Here is a 19962-nt window from a genome sequence, read left to right on the forward strand (position 1 = left end):
CTATTTTCACAAAAGCCTGGGAGGTGTGGGACAGCTTTGGAGACTAATGGCAATTCTTGTCTTTCAGGCATCGGATCTCAAAATCAAAATTTAGGTAAGTAAAACTGACTTTAGTTTTTTCTCCTTTCTACCATTTTTTATTCTTTTCTGAAATGGTTTGCACCAGCATTGCTGGGATGCAGTGGTGATTCTAGGAGATCCTGCTAAATATGTCAGATTTTAGTCATAATTGTTTTCTTAGTTTGACACTGAAATAAGGCACAGGGACTACTGACTATTGAAGTACCTATCTATGCTACCTATGTATTTCAAATCCTAAAATATAAAATCAGAAATAAAAAACCAGTTCAACCACATCATTATACTATATCCATCAGCATCAACCCTGTCAGCTCAGGGCTCTCTTTGTTGCACTTCTCTGCTTTGCTTGGTTATAAAGATTTCCACTGATGAAGGTGGCATCTTATGTGTGAAATTCTCCCATTCAACCTTGGACATGAGGAGCTTCTCTGGTGATGTTTGGTTTTCTGTTGAGTTAGCTCTTTTGGAAAAGTGAAGCAGTCCCACGATGGCTATTTCTGGGGTTTCACTGGGAGGGCTGACTGAACTCATGGGACTTGGTTGTTGAGGTCCATTTCTGCCCCTTTGGTAGGAGCTCAGCTGCCTCCATAACCCTGAATCCAAATTCAGTTTGTAAAACACTAAATGGATTTTCAGAATAACTGGAACAAATGCCTGACTGAATCCTTCTGCTGACCTAAGGAGCAATGAGTAATGTCAATTTGGGAAGCACATATGTGACATCCCATGCAAAGAACTTAGGTATAAGTAGAAGACACTGTACATTGTCAAATGCATGCACATTTGGGCACAAGTACACACAAAAGCATATGAGGGGGAAAAAAAAGCAAAAAGTTTAATGCCAACATTAATGTCTAAATGTGGTGCCCACTTTGAAAGTCAGGAAGATTATTTCTTATCCCAGATCCACAGCAAAACACAGTGTTTGTGGTAGCCTGGGTGCCTTTATAAATTGCATAGGTAAAACACCCTGGATTTGACCACCTGTTAAAATGCTGTTGCAAAATTCTTGTTCACATTGTGTTTTCATGGTCTGGTTTTAGCTCCTATAGATGGGAATCCAGATCTCAAGCATGGCTATAGTTTGCCACTGAAAATCCTACACAAGAGTGGCCGAGAAAAGTTCTTTCTGTAACATGAGGTATGTGTGTGTCACTTCAGACACACACACATGTATGTAGTATCTATATAAAACTATTAGATTTATTATACAGCAGCAAGTGTTGCCTGGAAACTGGTTGCTATGCAAGTTAAATTCTGAAGAGTAGGAGGTGTGTAATTAGCTTTAAATATCTTCTGTGGTTAGTAATTACCCTCAGAAATCAGTGACACAAGGGGATGTGTTCATGGAAGGCAAACTTTTAAAACTCTCTTGATTAGCAAATGGTAGCCTTAGTTCCAGGCATGCAGATGAAATATGAGGTCCCCTAAGTTTTGGGATTTTTTTCAGAACCACCTCTTGTATTGGGCTTATTCTTGAATGTTGCTCAATGCTGGAAATGTTCTTTGGGTTTTATTTGACCTCACCTCTCCAAAGACTTAATCCTTCAGATCCATGTGATAGGGTATCCTTCTATTGACTGACCTGAGGCTGGGCAAGGTGCTGTTGCAGGCCATAAGCATCAAGTACAAAGAGAATATTTATTTTTGTGGTAACTGAGCTAAAAAGTCTCTTGGGGTTTCTGCAGTGGATGTCTTACTCAGATTAAGATATTGCTTGAAGCTCTTGCAAATTGGTTTAGGACAAGCTTTATTTCTGTAGCTCTAGGAGGGATGCTCACAAGTGTTGACTCAGATGAGAGAGCATTTCTCAGGGTGAACTTGAGTTACTCTTTACCATTCCTGACCAATAAATCAAGACTAGAGCCTCCCTTGACAGAGAGCTGCAATAGCCTAAAGATCCTCTCTGAAAAGAACTTTCCCTTCAATTTTTCAAGCCGCTACTGGCGCCGATGGAATCGATTCTGCAGAAGGAAGTGCCGTGCTGCTGTCAAGTCCAATGTTTTCTACTGGCTGGTGATCTTCCTCGTGTTCCTCAACACCCTCACCATTGCCTCTGAGCACTACAACCAGCCAGACTGGCTCACTGAGGTCCAAGGTGAGGAGGAGCTGCTGGTCCTGTTCGTGGTGGTCGGTGTCACAAAAGGGAGCTGAGAGAAGAGCAGATGCATTAACCTAATGTAAAAGCAGTGTGCACAGCCCCAAGCAGTCCTGTGTCTGTGGAGGATCCTAAATAATACAATAAACTGATCTGCCTGTGGTGGGAGAAGTTACAGGAAAAATGTAACTACCTCCTTTCCAGCCAAAGCAGTGTTGCATTGGGTGTAAGCGAAATCAGGAGCTCATGCTAAATTTATATTTGCAGCAACTGGCTTGCCAATTTATGGATAGCTACTGGGAGCCCCACATTGTCCAAGTTTTCCCCTGAAACGGCATTTATGATAAATTCTAATTATTAGGGAGGTGATGAAGAGTGATTTGTAAAGTTCTTGTGTCTGCAGAACAGCTGAATTCTCTCTGGAGGTGAGAGCAGCTGAAAAGGCTTAATTAAGCAACAGTAGGTAGCACAGCAGCTCTTCCATTCCCACTCTCCTCTGCAGATGAGGGGTGTGAAGGCAGGTGGTGCACAGGAAGGCGTGTCCCTGCCACTGGAGCTTGTATAATACATTGCAGCTCTGTGTGCAGCACATAAGAATTGCTGTAACCCCCTCCAAAAACATTTTTGTCGATGAGATGCCCACACTCTTCCAGTTCATTCCTTGACCTGAGCTTATACAAAGTTAACTTTTAAGACTGATCCTTAAAATGCTTTCTTAGAAGCAAGGCCAGTGATTAGTTGTGATGATCTGTTGACTAAGTTTCCTTAATCTATTTCTTTTTGCTTTCCACAGACACTGCCAATAAGGTGCTGCTAGCTCTGTTCACGGCAGAGATGCTACTGAAGATGTACAGCCTCGGCCTCCAGGCGTACTTTGTGTCCCTCTTCAACCGCTTTGACTGCTTCATTGTGTGTGGAGGCATCCTGGAAACCATCCTGGTGGAGACCAAGATCATGTCACCGCTGGGCATTTCGGTTCTGAGATGTGTCAGACTCCTGAGAATATTCAAAATCACGAGGTACTTTATGGCTTCTTTGGGGCTGGAGGGCTCAGTGCACAGCACATAAGGGTGCAAGGCACTCACACCCCTGTTTGCCTGCACTTTTTCCACCATTAGCTAGCAGGTGAGAGTGCTAGATGAACAGTCCTCATCTCCTGAGGTCTGTACCAGGTAGGGAGGGCTGCACAGACTGGACACCTGTCCCTGGTGTGAGTGGTGGGGAGTCAGGCACAGGCAGCTGGAGACACTTGACACCATGCAAAGTCTGAAATCTGGAATAAGGTGAACTGAGCTCAGGCTATTACAGTTCTCTGCAAAAGACCAAGAAAGCCAAAGCAGCGGATAGCCCTGTGACCTGCTCTGACTGTTGTTGGTGGCAGAGGTGAGCCTGCCTGAAAGGCTCTGAGCCAGATCAGCCCTGACTGAGGAGCCCGTGCCAGCTCCAGTGCACTCAGCTGTGACCCGGGTGGGCAATGGTGTCAACACCAGCAGCCACAGGCAAAGGATTTTGCCAGCTATTCCCCTTCTAGGAGTCCATCTCAAAGCAGCAACTTTTTTTCCAGCTTCCCATATCTCCTCTTGTCCCTGTCCATTCTTTCCCCTCTCCCTCTGCACAAACACACAGTGGTATCTGTAAAACAGGCACTGCTTGCTGAGCCAGGTACCTCCAAAACACCAGCTTGGTTTGGCAGGGCTTTTTCAGCTTGAGGGGAGTTTGTAGGAGAGATCAGCTCCAAACTGACCCAGGGCTCTTTGAACAAATCTCTCCAAGTGCTTGCCCCAGGTCACACAAGGTCTGCTTTTCCCCACATGGGCACCAGTCAGCACCTTACAAAAAGCTTGACTGAGGCGGTGAAAAAAGTGCTTTTTCTGTATGCTCAGCCATGAAAATATCCCTGCAATTCCTGTAACACCCCCCACACCCCCTGCCAGAGGAAATTTCTGACAAACTGCAGACAGAAAACACAGCACATGAGAAATACAAGTCTAAAGCTTTCAGGAATAGTGGAGCTCTCTGCTCTCTGTTTTTCCTGGATCTATCCATGCCCCAGTCCCAGGCCTGCTTTCTGATGAAAGCAGTAGCTGTTTCAGGCACTGGGCAATCAGATACACCCAGGGCAGCATACCAATAGCTATAAAAGCAAGATTCGACATAGCATCCTGGAGAGGTCATTGTTTTTTCAAGTCATGTCTCCACTCCCACACGAAATATAGAAGCCAGCTAAGAGAATTCTCTAATAGAAAGGCAAACACTGAGAGAATATCATTAATACTTTAGAAAGCCTGAGCTAGTGGAGTACTCAAATATTCCTAAAGCTTCTGGCAGAAATGTGATGATGGAACCAATCAGCAGTAGGACTGGTTGCATTTGCCTTCACTCTGCAGAACAATTAAAATACAATTTTTGCTGGTAAAAGTGTTACCTGGAATATGTCTCCTGCAATTTGTGCACGGGTCTGTGTGTAAAGCACAGAGCTAAGGAAGAACTCGTGGTGCATAATGTATTAATCAGATTTTTCTTTCTCTCTTTTTTCCTGTTCCTAAAATATTGACAAGTAGGCTGCAATCATTTCAAATTTATATGTTTTGTAATTATCATTATTTTCTTCATAATTCTCCCCTCTGTGGGTGAAGTTTACTCTCATGTGGAAGGCCCTAACACAAGCCTCCAAAGCCCTGTTTTAGGCTCACTCATGCCTTACTGCAGGACAGAATATTTTGGCATAAAAGCCATACTTTTACCTTCTCTAGTAAATTACAAGTTTTTCTATTGTTCACTCAGCTCTAAATACAATGAGGATTTATTAATAACATTATAGGCCCTGGTGGAATTCCCCACCTGAGTGCAATGATAATTCAGAGAGATGAAACACCAGAAAGCTGGGAGGGGCAGGAGCAATGACAGTGTTGTGTTCCACATCAGACATACAGTCATGAGCATATGGGGGACATACAGTGAAGGTGAGAATAATGATATTCTAGCATAGTAAAAAGCTACAAAGCAGGAAAATTACTCTGGTGAGAATATATCTTTATATATTTGCATAGATTTTTCCATGGTAAACACCCTGTACAAACAAATTCTGGGTTATCAAAAGGATACAACTCTACAAGAAACACAAATATAGCTCCATAATAGAATAGAAACAAATAAAGACACCATCAGATGAACAATGCATCCTTTTAGAAACATCATTTAGAATTTAAAGACCAAACATTTCTTCCAAAATTATAAATAAATTAGACAAGCAGACAGTGTAATCTGTTTTATTCTCCCTAATTTTTAAAGTGCTGTGCAGAACATCTCACTTTGCTGTGAGAAGACAGATTATTTTGTCATTGTAAATAATCCTTTACTATTTATATGTATTATAGTCCTTTGTATTTAAAAAATGAATCATATAATTTGTGACAGCATACAGAAATGTGATGTTTTATACCTAATCCTACCACTAGGATTGTCTGGGCTTGTGTTTCACAGAGTAATCCCAAATCTCACTTTGAGAGAGTTCATGTTAGTTCTGCAACCACCGAATGCAACAGATGGCAACCTCAGGTCAGGCTCCCAGGACCCTGAGATAAGACTATTGTTATTTTCACATCCTAATCAGTCAAGCATTTCTTATCCTCTCTTTTCTCCTTTCTCTCCTTTTTTTTTTTTGTTGGTTTTTTTTCCCTGATTGGTTTATTTACTTTTCTGGTGGTGCTGTAATTCTAGCTAGCACTAGTACACAGATAGAAGAGCACTAATCTTACCAGCAGGCCTTCTCAGTTAATTGCTGGAAGCTTATGTAAGAGTCTGAAGGCCAGGTACTGAGCCATTTATAATGCAGAGCTGACAGAAGGCTGCCCAGTTGTGAGCTGAGACAGCAAGGCCTTGAATCTCAAACTGAGTCACTGGGACTATGCAGATGTGCAGCAAACTTTACTACTCCTTAAGGGTACTGCTAGAAAAACCTGGAAAATGCGTGTGGCTGGCGCTGGAGGACTTGGAGATATTCTGGAGCCCTTCAACCTCTGCTTTAAGGATGCTGAATTCATTTGACTTTCATCAGAATGAATTTTTTCCCTTCTCCTGTGTCGCTTTCCCTTCTTTCCAAAGTGTGAAAGTGTGTGAGCTGTGAGTATAACTGCAAACACAGGGAGCTGTTACATTGCACATTCCTTGTGGATATTTGGTGGCACTGAGCCCACAGCTTCCATGCCCTTACCTTTGCTCTGCAGTTTTTCATTGCTCATCTCTGTAATTGCAGTTAAACTTTAAAGCATCCTAGTTTTCTCTGAAGTGCTGAAGCTGGGCTGGAGGGAAAACATCACAGCTCTCTTTGAAGCCCAGTCCTTGGAGATGAACTCACTGCTGAACTTAACAGGACATGGTGATGTCCTTGTGCAGTTTAGATTGTTAATCTTCCTGTGATTGGGCTGCTCAGGCAGTCCTGCCTTCCACAGGACAAGAAAAGTATTCTTTTTAGATCGATATTTTTAAAATATTAATTTAACTAGGATTTTAAGAACCTTTGCCTCTAATGAATATATATGCTACTTCAGAAAAAAAATGATGACTTGAAGGATAATTCTTCCACAGAAGAGCCAGAGCAGCAGTCTGCCATCCTTTTTACCTGGAACTTTTGTTTTTCAGGGAAAATATGGTTAGAAACACAGAGTCCTCTGGGTAATGAAATGTTCTAAGTTGTGGGTTCTGGGGGAAGCATTTTGCAGGGTATTGGCCTTGGTGGACTCTGGTGGTGACAGGCCAGGTAGCACAGGTGCACCTTGCTGACCTGTGAAAGATGTTGAGGCTTTGCTAATAATGTGCATCAAAATGAGGTGATGCAAGAGGACAGCTCATCTTCAGCCCAATCTGAAACTCTGCCAGCATCAAAGCACAAAAGAGAAGAGCTCATGACCAGCTAGGCAGTAGATTAGGAGTGATTGAGCAGATGCAAGACCAACGTGGAAGTTGCTTCATGGGTGATGTGGTGAATTCTTTAGAATTTTTTTCTAAAGCCTCCTTCCAGCTTGTAATTCTTCAGGCTGGCAAAGAATGCAAACGTATATGCAAAATGCTGCTGGCATCTCTCTGAGCCCTAAAGTGGAACCACAAGGGCAAGAAGATCCTGTCCCTGCATCCCACATGAGTCTGAACCAGGTACAAGCCTGAATGCACAGGGAGAACAAATCTTGACCATCCTGTCTCTTGAATGAAGCCATTTGAAAATGTTCAGCAGCCTGTTTGAAAGAGTAGAGTAGGTTTGAAAACCAAAAAACCAAGTTATGTTGTGCTCTTCCAAGTGAATATAGATCTAGAGTTTGCTTTAGGCTGCTTGTAAGAGGAGCATTGATATTTTTCTCATTCCTGCCAATTCCAGAGAGCTCAGCAACATCCCTGTGAGTGAGCCCAAGCACGTGCTCACACACTCCCAATTTTGGACAAGTTTGTATTTGCATCCAAACAGTTTCCCCATCTGTTCTTGTTAGTTATTACAGGCCATTCTCTGGAGTGAGGTATTCTGCTGCCATAACATCTCTGCGTGGTGTAATGAGGTTGGTGAGAATGTAACTCACTGAAGCAGCAAGAACTAATCACTGTATATTGATATAAGATGTGCAGAGCCTTAGATGGAGAGTGCTGTAATAAACTTTTGGGTGTGTGTGTGGAGTGGGGGGTGGAGGGAATTGACTATGTACACGTGTGGTAGTAAAATTACTCATTAGCTGCAGTAGATCTCGTTATCTCAGGGAAGCACATCAATGATTCACTGCTAACAGGGTGTTGGAAATGCCTGCTTTGCACAGAAGGCAGCCTAAACCAATATCCTGTACAGCCCATCAGCACCTGGAATTGAAGGAGTTTTAACTGCTTCTGTTTTCTTTCCCAGATATTGGAACTCCCTGAGTAATCTTGTGGCTTCACTCCTGAATTCAGTGCGATCCATTGCCTCCCTGTTGCTGCTTCTCTTCCTCTTCATCATCATCTTCTCCCTCCTGGGGATGCAGCTCTTTGGGGGCAAGTTTAACTTTGACGAGATGCAGACCAGGAGGAGCACATTTGACAACTTCCCTCAGTCCCTCCTGACTGTGTTTCAGGTAAGGGCATCCGTGGGGACCACAAGCTGTGTTTTCATGGGGCAAGACAGGTCCTGCAGCCTGAGAGTGCCCAAAGTGGGACATGGCCCTGACAGCTCCAGGAGCAGGGTGCCTGGCTGTGCTGCCAGCATGGGCTCTTTCCTGCCAGAGTGGGAACCAGAGACAAAACCCCTGGAGTTTGCAGGGCAGGACAGAACAGCCCCTGCCACGTGCCAGGGCAGCACTCGTGTGCCCAAGCCTAGCCTTGCTGCTGTCCCCCCTGCCCTGGGGAACAAATACCTGCTGACAGCACCACAGCAGTGATCCCACAGCCTCTGAGCCCTCTGCAGCTTTGGGAGTGACCCACCAAGAGCATCAGGATCGTGATTTCACTGGCATGTGAGAAGGGAAATGGCCTGGAGGACTGTGCTGAGGGCAGTGCTATAGCTGTGCAGTCTGTCCAAAACAAGAGGCACGTGGGAGGGAAACGCTTGGAACAAGGGGGAGACGTGAACAGAGCTGTCTAGGAGAGACATTTTCCTTCAGACACCATCTTCTTCAAGAAGACACTGTTTTTGACGCTTTGAGCACAGGCCTTCTTTACATTTTCTTTGTTCTGTTATGGTTTGTTGTTTGGGGTTTTTTTAATGTCCTAGATGGGCACTGGCAGAGTCCCCATCAGCTCCATCCAGGGGGAGGGGTTGTTCTCTAGGGCAGTGGGTATCTTTGTGTTAATGGGGTTTTCAAATTCTCTGTGTGGTCTAACACTGTATCCCTTATTGGTGGGAATGTGTCATTTAGATCCTGACTGGGGAGGACTGGAATTCGGTGATGTATGATGGGATCATGGCTTATGGCGGCCCCTCTTTTCCAGGAATGTTGGTCTGTATTTACTTCATCATCCTCTTCATCTGTGGGAACTGTATCCTTTGATGCTACTCTTTTCTGCAAGAGGGGATGAATTAAAACCACTATTTACTTTGTTATGTCAGAAAATAGTGTATTTCACACCTCGTGTTTTTGCCTTTTCCCTAGGTCTGAGTTTTGGCATTGCACTGCCAAAAGTTAAACAAGTTCATTCTGTTTTAGCTGGTGCTAAGGCATATAAACATTTGTAAGAGCCAGCTACGTGCCAGCTTTTTCACATGATAGCTTTTATTTGGTATCTTTACAGGTTTTTATTTTTCATTCCCCTTAATTCTCTCATAGGTTTTTCTTTCCTGTCTTCTCCACAAACTAATCTCTGGGTATTCCTACTGTACTTACTGCATTTTTATTTTTTTACTTTAATTGCTTTTTTAGTAATATATTCCATGTGCTTCCATCCAAGCCTTATGTGGAATAAAAATATGCATAATCTGCAATATGCTATACACAAATGCTGTAATAGGAGCCATATATGTTTGACATAATTGACATAATGTGTGATCATATATTAATTCATGTATAAACTAACAGGACCTGTGTTCCATTTCAGTCCCTGCAATCTGTGTGCTCTTCAAACAGAAAATTTTGTGCTCTGTTATCTTCCAACCTATGCTGGTCTTGAGTAACTTCAGTTCTGTCTGATTTTAAGGTGAAGTGAGGGCATTGCACTTACCCCAGGAGGCACAAAGCACATTGCATGATTGTGCTCTGTGTCTCCTTACAGGAATTTGCACATAACATAGAGCTGCCATTCTGTTCCCTATCTCAGTTTGCTCCAAATTTGTCCATGTTTAGTTTCTGCTTCCCTAATAAATGGCCCTCCCATGTAAGAGGTGGCATTTCCTTTTATACTGATGCTTCTACAAAGCCACCTTACAGACTCAGCCCAGCTCTTCTGGCCTCTGCCCATAATTCAGATCACTCAAACCCTGTTGTTTGACGTTTCAGTTGACCTGCATGCCCTCACTTCAAAGTGAGGTGGTGCAATTCCACTTATCTGAAGGTCAAGGTAGGCAATCTCGCTGACAGCTCAAAAAAACCCCAAAACTACAACTTGGATCTCCTTGTGAAAATGTGAGCCAACTCTACATGCTGGCTGACTTTGGAGCCTTTAGACCTTGGAGCCCAGGGAGAGGGGGGATGTCTGTATTTCCAGACCAAGCCTTGAACCAGGGTTTGCTTAAAAGTTATCGTAGTATAATAAGAACTACACTCAGGAAATTTATAAAAGAACCTTATGGTCAGATTTGTAGCATGAGATGTGAACATTGACTGGTAGGACAAGAAAAGATTTGTGATTCCTTACCTTTCACCTCCATGGGCATGACTGGCCATGCAGTCTCTGCTAGGAGATGGCAGAGTTGTCAGCTCAACCCTTCCCTGTCCAGACTAAATTAACCTCAGAAATGCTGATCAGAGTACAAAGCTTGCTGTCCATAAAATCCACTCAAAAGATGCAAAGCATTCTGTACTCCTCTTATGTTCAGTGGGATTCTCTGCACAAAGGGAGACATTCTTGGGAGACTGGAAACTAAAATGTAAATCTGGGCTTAGATGTTTTACATCAGCCCAGATTGTTGAAATTTTGAAAACCCACAAAGTGTGTTATCTGTGTGGAAGGAAGGTGTAGGTTTGTGCATCATGGATATGCACTTGTGTGAAATGGAAGTTTGGAAAATCCTAGAGATCTGATGACAGGTTGCTAAAAATTTTCAATTAAGAAACCTTTGGTATAATCTTTTTCTTCAGTTTTCAAAGCCTGTTTTCTTTAAGTAGCACACAAACAGATATCCTGCTGAATGTATTTTTGGCCATTGCTGTGGACAACCTTGCTGATGCTGAGAGCTTAACATCTGCACAGAAAGAGGAGGAAGAGGAAAAAGAAAGGAAAAAGCTAGCTAGGTAAATCCATTTGCATACACCTATCTGCACACATTCCTGTAATTACACACAGCATGGATATATATTAATATGATGCCTATACATACATGTATGTATGTATATGTAATATATGTAACTTGTCTGTATGTGTATAGATTGTATATGTGATTAATGTAATTATATATGGAATTAAGTGTATATAAATTTTTAAGCAAAGGAATTCCAACCATAAGAAAGTATTGTGAGCCAGGAGTCCCCCCCAGTTGCAGGGGTGTGAGCAGAGGAGAGGAAGTGTGGGTTTCTGGTGAGCTTTCAGAGCGTCAGCAGAGAATGAGTGTGAAACAGTGTCTGTCCCATTTGAACCTCCCCACTGTCCTCTGATTGCTTTGGGCCATGAGGAGTATTTTCTGTCATCTCCAGGATGAGATTTAGCAGCTTCTTTTTCTTTTGATGCCACATGCTGCTTTTCTCTTGCCAGTTCTTTCAGTGTTTCTGCAGACACTTAAGGGCACAAGCTGGATGAGGAGTTTCTCTGTCATTCCCAGCTGCCAACAGCAGCTCCTCGCTGGTTACTCCTATTCCCTGGCTCAGAGGGGATTTTTTGTGAAGCTCTTTGTGCTTTGTCCTGCACACAGCTCAGCATATTTTCCTCACTCTAGGGGTGCAGTGAGGGGCCAATCATTGGTGGGCCGTGGTGTTGGAATTGCACAAGATATGGGTTGGAAGTGGTCCATGCCTTTGTCGTTGGGTGAACAGAGATCTCTGCTGACCTAAAATATGCATTTGCACAAACTCACACAAAAACACATGCCATTGAGAAAGCTGTAAAATGAAGGGCACTATGTGAAAATAGATCAGAGCCCCTGCTTTTGCCTGCAGATGAGGACAAGGTGGAGCCACTGGTATTGAAACTGAGCTCAGAATGGAGCTGCCAGTCAGCTGATTGTTCTCATGGTGTGTGCTGTACTACATGAATTTCCTGAAAGGGAAGCAGCTTTCCACCTTTGTAACTCTTCAGTTTTTATCTTGTAAAATTGCTAGGACTGCTAGTCCCGAAAAGAAACAAGAGATGGAAAAAACAGCTGTGGAGGAAGAGACAAAGGAGGAGAAAATTGAGCTGAAATCAATCACTGCAGATGGAGAATCCCCACCTGCTACCAAGGTAAGGTCTGCTGGCAGCCAGCCCTCTCTGTGCAGGGATGGCAGGAGCAGCTTGGCTTGCAAAGGGAATGAAATCTGCCTGCCTTGTCCGATAAAGGCTTTGATGCTTCTCCTTCCATTTCTGTCAGATCAACGTGGATGATTATCAGCCCAATGAAAACGAAGAAAAGAGCCCTTATCCCACAACAGAAGCACCAGGTATCCGTCTTCTTCCCTGTATCCCTCACTCCACAGAAACTCCAGTTGCTAAAACACACAAAGCTAAACTCTGTGGTAGCAGGTATGCTGGAAATGCGTTCATGGTGGGACAGGCAACACACCACAGGGTGTGGGCTTGGCCCTTTGAAGTCCCTGTACTGATCGGTCATATTTGATTCGGTTCTCTGTAAAGCTCTTTACTGGAAAATACAGAGCTTTACAGAGAATCAAATCGTATAAAAACCTCCCTGTTTGAAAATATACGTATGGCACTGTTTTCAGTGTGCTTTTTCAGTGTTCAGTGGTCTCACAACAGATAGTCATGAAAGGGAAAATGCTGAATTCCTTTTTGCACTGTTTTCTAATCAAAAGGAACAGTATGTCACTAGCATAACTCTAAACGTGTAAGATCTCAGCCTAGAAGTGCAAGAAACAAGCTCTAGCATTGTTAGGCTGGTTTTCAGGTGGGCCTAACTGCATTCTCAGATACTGGAAAGATTGGTTGAAGAAATCTCAGAACTTTAAGCGCTGTTCAAGAGACCCTGAATGGGGGGGTAGGATTGCAGCTAGTCAGATCAACTTCCATTCTTGGAAAAGCGCTGGAACAAAGGATGAAATAAACTATATGGCTGCGAGATAAGGAGATGACTAGCAGCCAAGATAGATTTGCCAAGAGCAAATCACATCAAACCACCCTTATTTTCTTCTAAAAGGGGCTGAAAACACATGTAGAATGGAGAAAATAAGTAGATATCATATTCTTTAAGTTTGCTAAGACTTCTCAGTGTTCTTATAAGCTGACTAGAAAGATATGGTCTAGATGATGGTGAGAGAAATGATCAGACCCTTCATGGGGAGAGCAGTGATAGCCCAAGTGAGTTTGTACAACCCAAAAGCCTGTTCTAGGGTTCAGCTCAGTTCATTTTTAATGACCTGAATGATGGAAGAGGCAATATGCTTATTACATTTGTGGATGACATGGAGCTAGGAAGGACAAGAAGCGTGCTGGAGGGCAGCATTAGAATTCAAAGAGCTCCTGAGGTCCTGGATAAATGGTCTAAATGAAATTGAAAGTGCCAGGCTCTACGCATAGACAGGAATAAACAATTCACAAATAAAGGATCTTAGGTGACAGCTAGTTAGGTAACAGTCCTTGAGAAAAGGAGCTGAATCTCATGACCACAAGCTCAACAGATGTCAGCAACAGTTTGCTGGCTTCAAAAAGGCAAGCAAGTAGTGAGATTAATAACACTGAGGAAGAATGACCCTTTTGTCCAGTTAACAGGTTTGTTTCAACTGGAAAAAGAAAGCTGATCAGAGCAAAGCAATTGTTTTATAGTGTGCACTATTGATGCTGGAATAATATCATAGCCCTTTTTGGGTGCTCTGATTAAGAGAAGTGGAGCTGAATTAGGAGAAGAATAGAAGAGGATGGTGAAAACAATGCCAGCAGGTAGCAAGAATTAAGATTGAATGAACCTTGGTCATTTTAGGAAAGGCAGGAGAAACATCTTCAAATGCATAAAAACCTTCTACAGATAAGGAGAGAATTACCTCCACTACCAAGTAGCAGATTTAAGTTGCACAGCAGAGAGAATTTTCTAATGGTGAGGCTGCAAAAAGTACACAGAGATGGTTGTGGAAGCCCAGCACCACTGAATGTTGGTAAGGACAGGCCATAAAAATGTCTCCCAGTAAAAGCTTAGATATAATAATTAATTGAACCTGGCTTGGCAGAGGCATGAACCACAGGGCCTTTTGTGATCCTTTCCTGCTCTGCTCTTCTGTGTTTCTGTAATTATATAACAACCTATAATAGGCCATAAAACACTTTTTCTTCTATTCCATGATTCCTGATAAATAAATGTCTGATAATAGGTTGATTTGATAGAGTAGAAAAGAACACAAGAGTTCATTTTGAGTAGATGGACAAGAGTTTCAGAGAAGCAAAATGGAAAACTGTTCAATGCATTTGGTTTTCAGTACAAGAAGTCCTCGTAAATGCTGTACCTATATTCTTCCATATTTATAGCCAATTTATCATGAGTTATTTTAACACTGCTGAGGCAGGTCACTCTGGATTTAGTCTTCCCATCACCTCTGCCAGCACAGGCACTTACTGGACACACATGCCCAGCTGCTAAGGGGTTTGTGGGGATCTTTAGTAAGAAGCACAAATTAAAACAACTTGATACAGTTTTGTTTCTGTTTCTCAGCTGGCTTGGATTTGCAGACAATTACATTTTTTTCAAGTGAAATGACAGTCATCTGAATGTCAGTTTTAAGTCTACTGCTAATGCAATTGGGTTTTATTTACTTTCTGTAGATAGCTTAGAAAGAGTAGCTTATAAATGAAACACAGAACAAAATGCTACATCTGCATTTGTGGGGTTTTTTTGTCATGCATAGAATTAGAGTGCAGAAAATCAAATGAAAACACTTTTAATGCCTGCCTGGGGTGCCAATCCCTGTCTTAACATACTTTTGAACACAACCTAAAATTTGAGTGGATTACAGGTTTTCTCCTGTCTCCTGATAGGAATGCAAAGGGACACATTTGGCTACTTTCAATTGTATGGCATCAATCCATTTCTAAGCAGGCCTGTTCTCTGAATTGTTTATCAATTCTTTGTGAAGACTGAAGATTCCATGTTCAGAAACTATTTGAATTGCTCACTTCATTTGTTTTTCCTGACACAGGGTCTTTCCTAACCTGCCTTGCTCATTCTCTGATGTGTTTCTGCTCCTTAAACCAGATTTCTCAATAATCTCTCCTGGCTCTGTTTGCTGCTCCTCAGCCCCAGGACAGTTGCAGCTCCTCAGGTCAACTGGCCTCTTTTTTGGAAGGCCAGACTGGTTCTCCCAGAGATTTGTGTACGCTAGAAGGATTATGATGATGATATGTTTATTACAGGAAGACAGGGAGCTAGTCTTGCAGTCTAGTACAGAAATAGACAAAGAATTTGGAACGTCAGATGAAGGTAAAGCCTTGGGATGATTCATGGGAGCTTGAAGCTAAATAATGTCCTCATACAAGAGTTCTGGTCTTTGTACAATGAAAAAAAAAAAAAAAAAAAAGCAACTTTCCCATCACCAAATTTCTCACTGATGCTGCCCTGTAGCCTGTTTGTGCTAATCTCACAGCCAAAGAACATTTGCTTCTACAAATGTACAAATGTCAGCAGCTGTGCTGCTTCTGTGTGGAGGTAGCATGGGCAGTGACCTGGGATGAGGCTGTAATCATGTCATTCTTTGTGAATCTGGCCCTCAGTGTTTTCTTTCTTCTGCACCCTAGACTCTAAGTGAAAAGTAGAACATTGTTCTTTATCTAGGGCTGAAGAACTGAACGTGTTTTTCAGTCTGAAAGCATTTGGTTCTCAGAGTCATTAATCTATATTTCTTGCTGTATGGCAGACACAAGAAAAAGAGGAGAGGCACGATGTTCTTTATGGTCTTCATGGGGCTGATGCTTCTGCTAAGGGTCTATTTTCCAGAGGCTTTGTTCCATGCTCATTTAAAAGTGTATTTTAAGCATTCCTCTGAGTAATAAAAGAAGAATGATCTCACACTGAAGGAGCAGAGCAGGGACCCAGGATACTTTTCTTAAGTAAGAGTTTCAAATATCCCACATGATCCCAGGCATTGGTTTTCTGGCCTGTTGGGGAAGAAAAATAATTTGCTTACCTCACTCTTTGTCAACCTGCTCTGAAACCCATGGATAAATGGTGCAAGTGCAAAGTGTGGTTCTATGACATTAACATGCACATTAACCTTAACACCTATATTACAAGTCCTATGTAAAAAAGTACATCTGAAAGATGTTTCTTTAATGAATAAAGCCTGTAGAAAGAGTATTATGAAGTATATTACACATAAAATGGAGCTGTAAAAATATAGACTGACTTACAAAGTACAAACTCGATGTACCAGCTCAAACATTTATGCAAAGATCTATCAAGTGAATTTAAGCTGAACTCTTGGTACTGGAAGTGTAAAGAAAGAGTCCTATTTGCATGTAATAATGGCATGCATTCAGAAACGGCACTTTTCTCCTCTCTCTGATATCCAGATCAGGATCTGTGCTGATTCATCTGTTCTTTCTGATGTGTCCTACAACCAGATCAAGCACAGTGCCTCAGCCTAAAGGAACACCATTCCTGGGACTTATCTCCACGCACTCCAGATGAACTTTTCATTGGAGTTTCTTCCTTTGCAGTGCCTGGAAGATGAATCAGTTCTATCTAACATGTCAGGCTTAAAGCTGGGTGGTGTTTTTCTGACTTGGAGGAGAGGATTGGGATCTTTAAAAAAGCAAAATCCTATAATGTAATTTACAAAACAACAATATCTGACTTCAGCAGGTAGAAGAAGTCCTCCAAGGCAGAAGCTTCTCTTTCATGTGCCACTTAGCCTTCACCTCTGCATTTTCTGTCTTGAGGTTGCTCACTGATCTGTCAGGAGATGACACAGGTTCAGGAGTCTCAGCCTCATTCCCAACTTTTGGATCTTCCCCCCCACTAAATTATAAAAGGGGACAGTTTTGAGACTTTGTGATCAATGCAAGTCAATGTGTGTGTGCTCGCTGCTTGTTCTGGGGCTTTCATGTGCTCATCCAGACACTCTTCCAGATGCAGCAGCAGCTCCATGGAGATGCTCACAAACAGAAGAAAAACAGTCTTGATAAACTGGAGGAATGGTCAATAGAAAACAATGTGCCCTTCAGTAAGGATGAGGTCTAAGTGCCACTTTTGGGAATAGTCAGCAGCAGAAATGCAGAGGGAGGAGTGACAGGCCAGGCTGCTGCTCTGTGGTAAATAATCTGTGCTTTGTGCAAATCAGACACTGATGGGAAATTAATGCCAAAGCATAATGAAAAGTCTCCATGAAGGACATTTAACAGGAAGACAGTATTACAAGATACAAGAAACAATCCAGCTTTCCTCTGCAGCAGTAAAACCTCAGCTGCAGGTTGGTCCTGCAGATAATCTGGAAGGAAGTAGCAGGAGTGATCAGAGACCTGGAGAACACAGCACCTCAGGAAAGGCTGCTGGTTTTTTGCTCTAGGAACCAGATATTCTCCCAGAGGCATAATAGTGGTCCTCAAGTATGCAAAAGCTTTCTGCAAGAGGGAGGCAATTTTTAGTTTTATGTGTCCATGGAAAATAAGAAAACAGATAATGGGTCTAGACCACAGCAAGAAAGATTCAAATGAGCCATTAGAAGTAGCCTTTTTTGTTTGTTTTTTGGAGAAGGAGCTGTGAAACATCTGAGGAGAGTGTTGTGATTTTGTTGTAGGTTTACCAGCACTAATGGTTTTACAGAGAGACAGACCAGGGTGAGCCCTGGGTTAAGGGCACTGCCTCAGAGGAGGGAACGGTGAGGAAACCCAAGGCTTCAGCACCCTACTGTAATGGTTCTTAGATGCTGGCTCTAGTTAGCACACAGAGAAATGCCCCAGCACTTTGGAATGGGTTGTACTTTGCACTAAAAGACAAAAATGCTTCTTGCAGCGGAGGAAGATGAGGAAGAGCCTGAGATGCCTGTGGGCCCCCGACCTCGCCCCATGTCTGAGCTGCACCTCAAGGAAAAGGCTGTGCCCATGCCTGATGCCAGTGCTTTTTTCATCTTCAGTCCTAACAACAGGTATTTAAGAGATTGGTTAGCCACAAGAAGAAAGTGAAGAACTGGTGCCCCTTTCACACTGGGCCCCCAGAATTATCAGGTGCAGAGCTCCCTTTCAGCAGTTCATACCAGAGACCTCCTTTGACCCACCTCTCCTTACAGGCAGGAAATCCTATGAAATCACAGCTGTAGGGAGCACAGTGAAAATATTCAGTGGGAGCTCATGGCACGTGCAAGGCTGATTGGAGACACAAATCGTGAGAGCTTCAGAAATAAGGGACACAGAGGAGAGTAAGGGATTGGAATTTCCCGACATGTCCAGGTCCAAGCTGCAGGAGAGCAATCAGTGAAGTGGGAGGCAGCAGCTTCCTGTCCTAAGGGCTGCCCAAAATCCACTCCCAGTAGGGAGCTCATGTGTCTGTGCTCATTGCTGCACATCAGGAATGAGCATAAAAGAAGAAATGAGAGGGGAGGAGAGTCCATAGCTCTGAGAGCACAGCAGCACAGCTCTTCTCTCACCATTTGCCCACGGGCTCCTGCAATGCAGCCTCATGCTGTCATGCCTTTCCAAAGCAGGTGTGCAGGACTGTGGGTTAGGAGTCAGGTGAGTTTGTCTTTGCAAGGGTGCAGCACTGGGCTCAGGGCTCAGTGCTCTGTGCAGCACCACGTATTCCAGCACCTCTCCAAAGGACTCAGCCTTCAAACACAGCCCTGGGGAAGGCAGGGCTGTATCTGCCCTGCTGAATCAGAGCCATTTTTACCCCAGCAGAGCTTGTGCCTCTCCTCCTTGGGTCTGTGTAACAGGGAGGGGCTGAGGATGGCTGGGGCTCGTGGACTGTAATGCAAGCTTTGCCACCCACTCCCCATCATTTGGAGAACTGAATTAACCTCTGCAGTCATCTGTAAAATTGCTGTGATAGGTACATGGAGCCCTAACAGCCAAGAGAAGAGCTAAATAGATTAATGAAGTGCCTGTAGAACTATGCACAGAGCTGTTATGGGGTTTAACTCCTCACATCCTGCTACCAGCATATGGAAAATGGTGTAATGGTCTCCAGTAAGCAAGTCTGATGGGGTACTCTCCTTCACCTTTTAGTTTCCATCTAAGAGCACCAAGTGGGCTTATGTTTAGCAAACAAGCTGCATGCCATGATGTCTCTCAGAAGTCATTTGCTGATGCCAACCTGCCCTAGATCCATTTGGCCAGGCCTGTACCCTGCTGGCAAGGGAGATCCCCCACAGCTCCTGTTCAGTGACACTCTAGTCCCAGCTCAGACACTGGCACCCTAGAGCTTGTTTCTGCTGCTTTCCTCCTTCATGAATCAGGAATGGCTCCATAAATGAAAGCAAGGGATGTAATTCTGGGCTGGCAGGTCTCAGACCACATGGAAATCACAAAAAGCTCTGTCAGGAGGGAGTTATTGTTCTCCGTTCAAACACACCGAGCATGAGTTCTGTGTGGAGAGCCATGTTCTCCCTGTGCTGGGGCAGAGGGAAGATGCTTTGCAGGGCAATCCTCTAGTGCTGCTGGCAAGAAGAGGAGGGGGAAAATGCTTCCCAGGTGTTGCTGTTCTGTGAGAGATAAAGCTGTGCCTCTCCTCTCTCTTGCAGGTTTCGTGTCCACTGCCATCGAATCGTTAATGATAACATTTTCACCAACCTGATCCTATTTTTCATCTTGCTCAGCAGCATCTCCCTGGCAGCTGAGGACCCTGTGCGACACCTCTCCTTTAGGAACCAAGTATGCTCCACATCCTCCTTCCCTCACTGGGTGTTGCAAGCACACCATGCCTCGAGGCCAGGAAAGGCAGAGAAGGCTGTGTCAGAGGCTTTGGGAGTGCCTGTCTTTCATGGTTTCTGAGTTTGTAGGCTGTGTGTGAAATCATTAGGTTTTGCAGGAAACATGAGTCAGTGCAGAATTTGGCC

At 43.5% G+C, this 19962-nt stretch overlaps 1 protein-coding gene across 1 annotated transcript in view; it reads left to right on the forward strand.

Moving 5' to 3' along the window:
* CACNA1C (calcium voltage-gated channel subunit alpha1 C) overlaps positions 1 to 19962 on the forward strand; it is a 384464-nt gene that overhangs the window by 285509 nt on the left and 78993 nt on the right. The window contains 10 exon segments of the mRNA XM_033057464.2: positions 68 to 94; positions 2019 to 2179; positions 2973 to 3198; positions 8061 to 8268; positions 9049 to 9169; positions 10962 to 11076; positions 12097 to 12217; positions 12345 to 12414; positions 17925 to 18057; positions 19648 to 19777. Of these exon segments, the coding sequence (XP_032913355.1) occupies positions 68 to 94; positions 2019 to 2179; positions 2973 to 3198; positions 8061 to 8268; positions 9049 to 9169; positions 10962 to 11076; positions 12097 to 12217; positions 12345 to 12414; positions 17925 to 18057; positions 19648 to 19777 (1312 nt within the window).

The sequence above is a fragment of the Catharus ustulatus genome, chromosome 4 (assembly GCF_009819885.2).
Source record: "Catharus ustulatus isolate bCatUst1 chromosome 4, bCatUst1.pri.v2, whole genome shotgun sequence".
Taxonomy (NCBI): domain Eukaryota; kingdom Metazoa; phylum Chordata; class Aves; order Passeriformes; family Turdidae; genus Catharus; species Catharus ustulatus.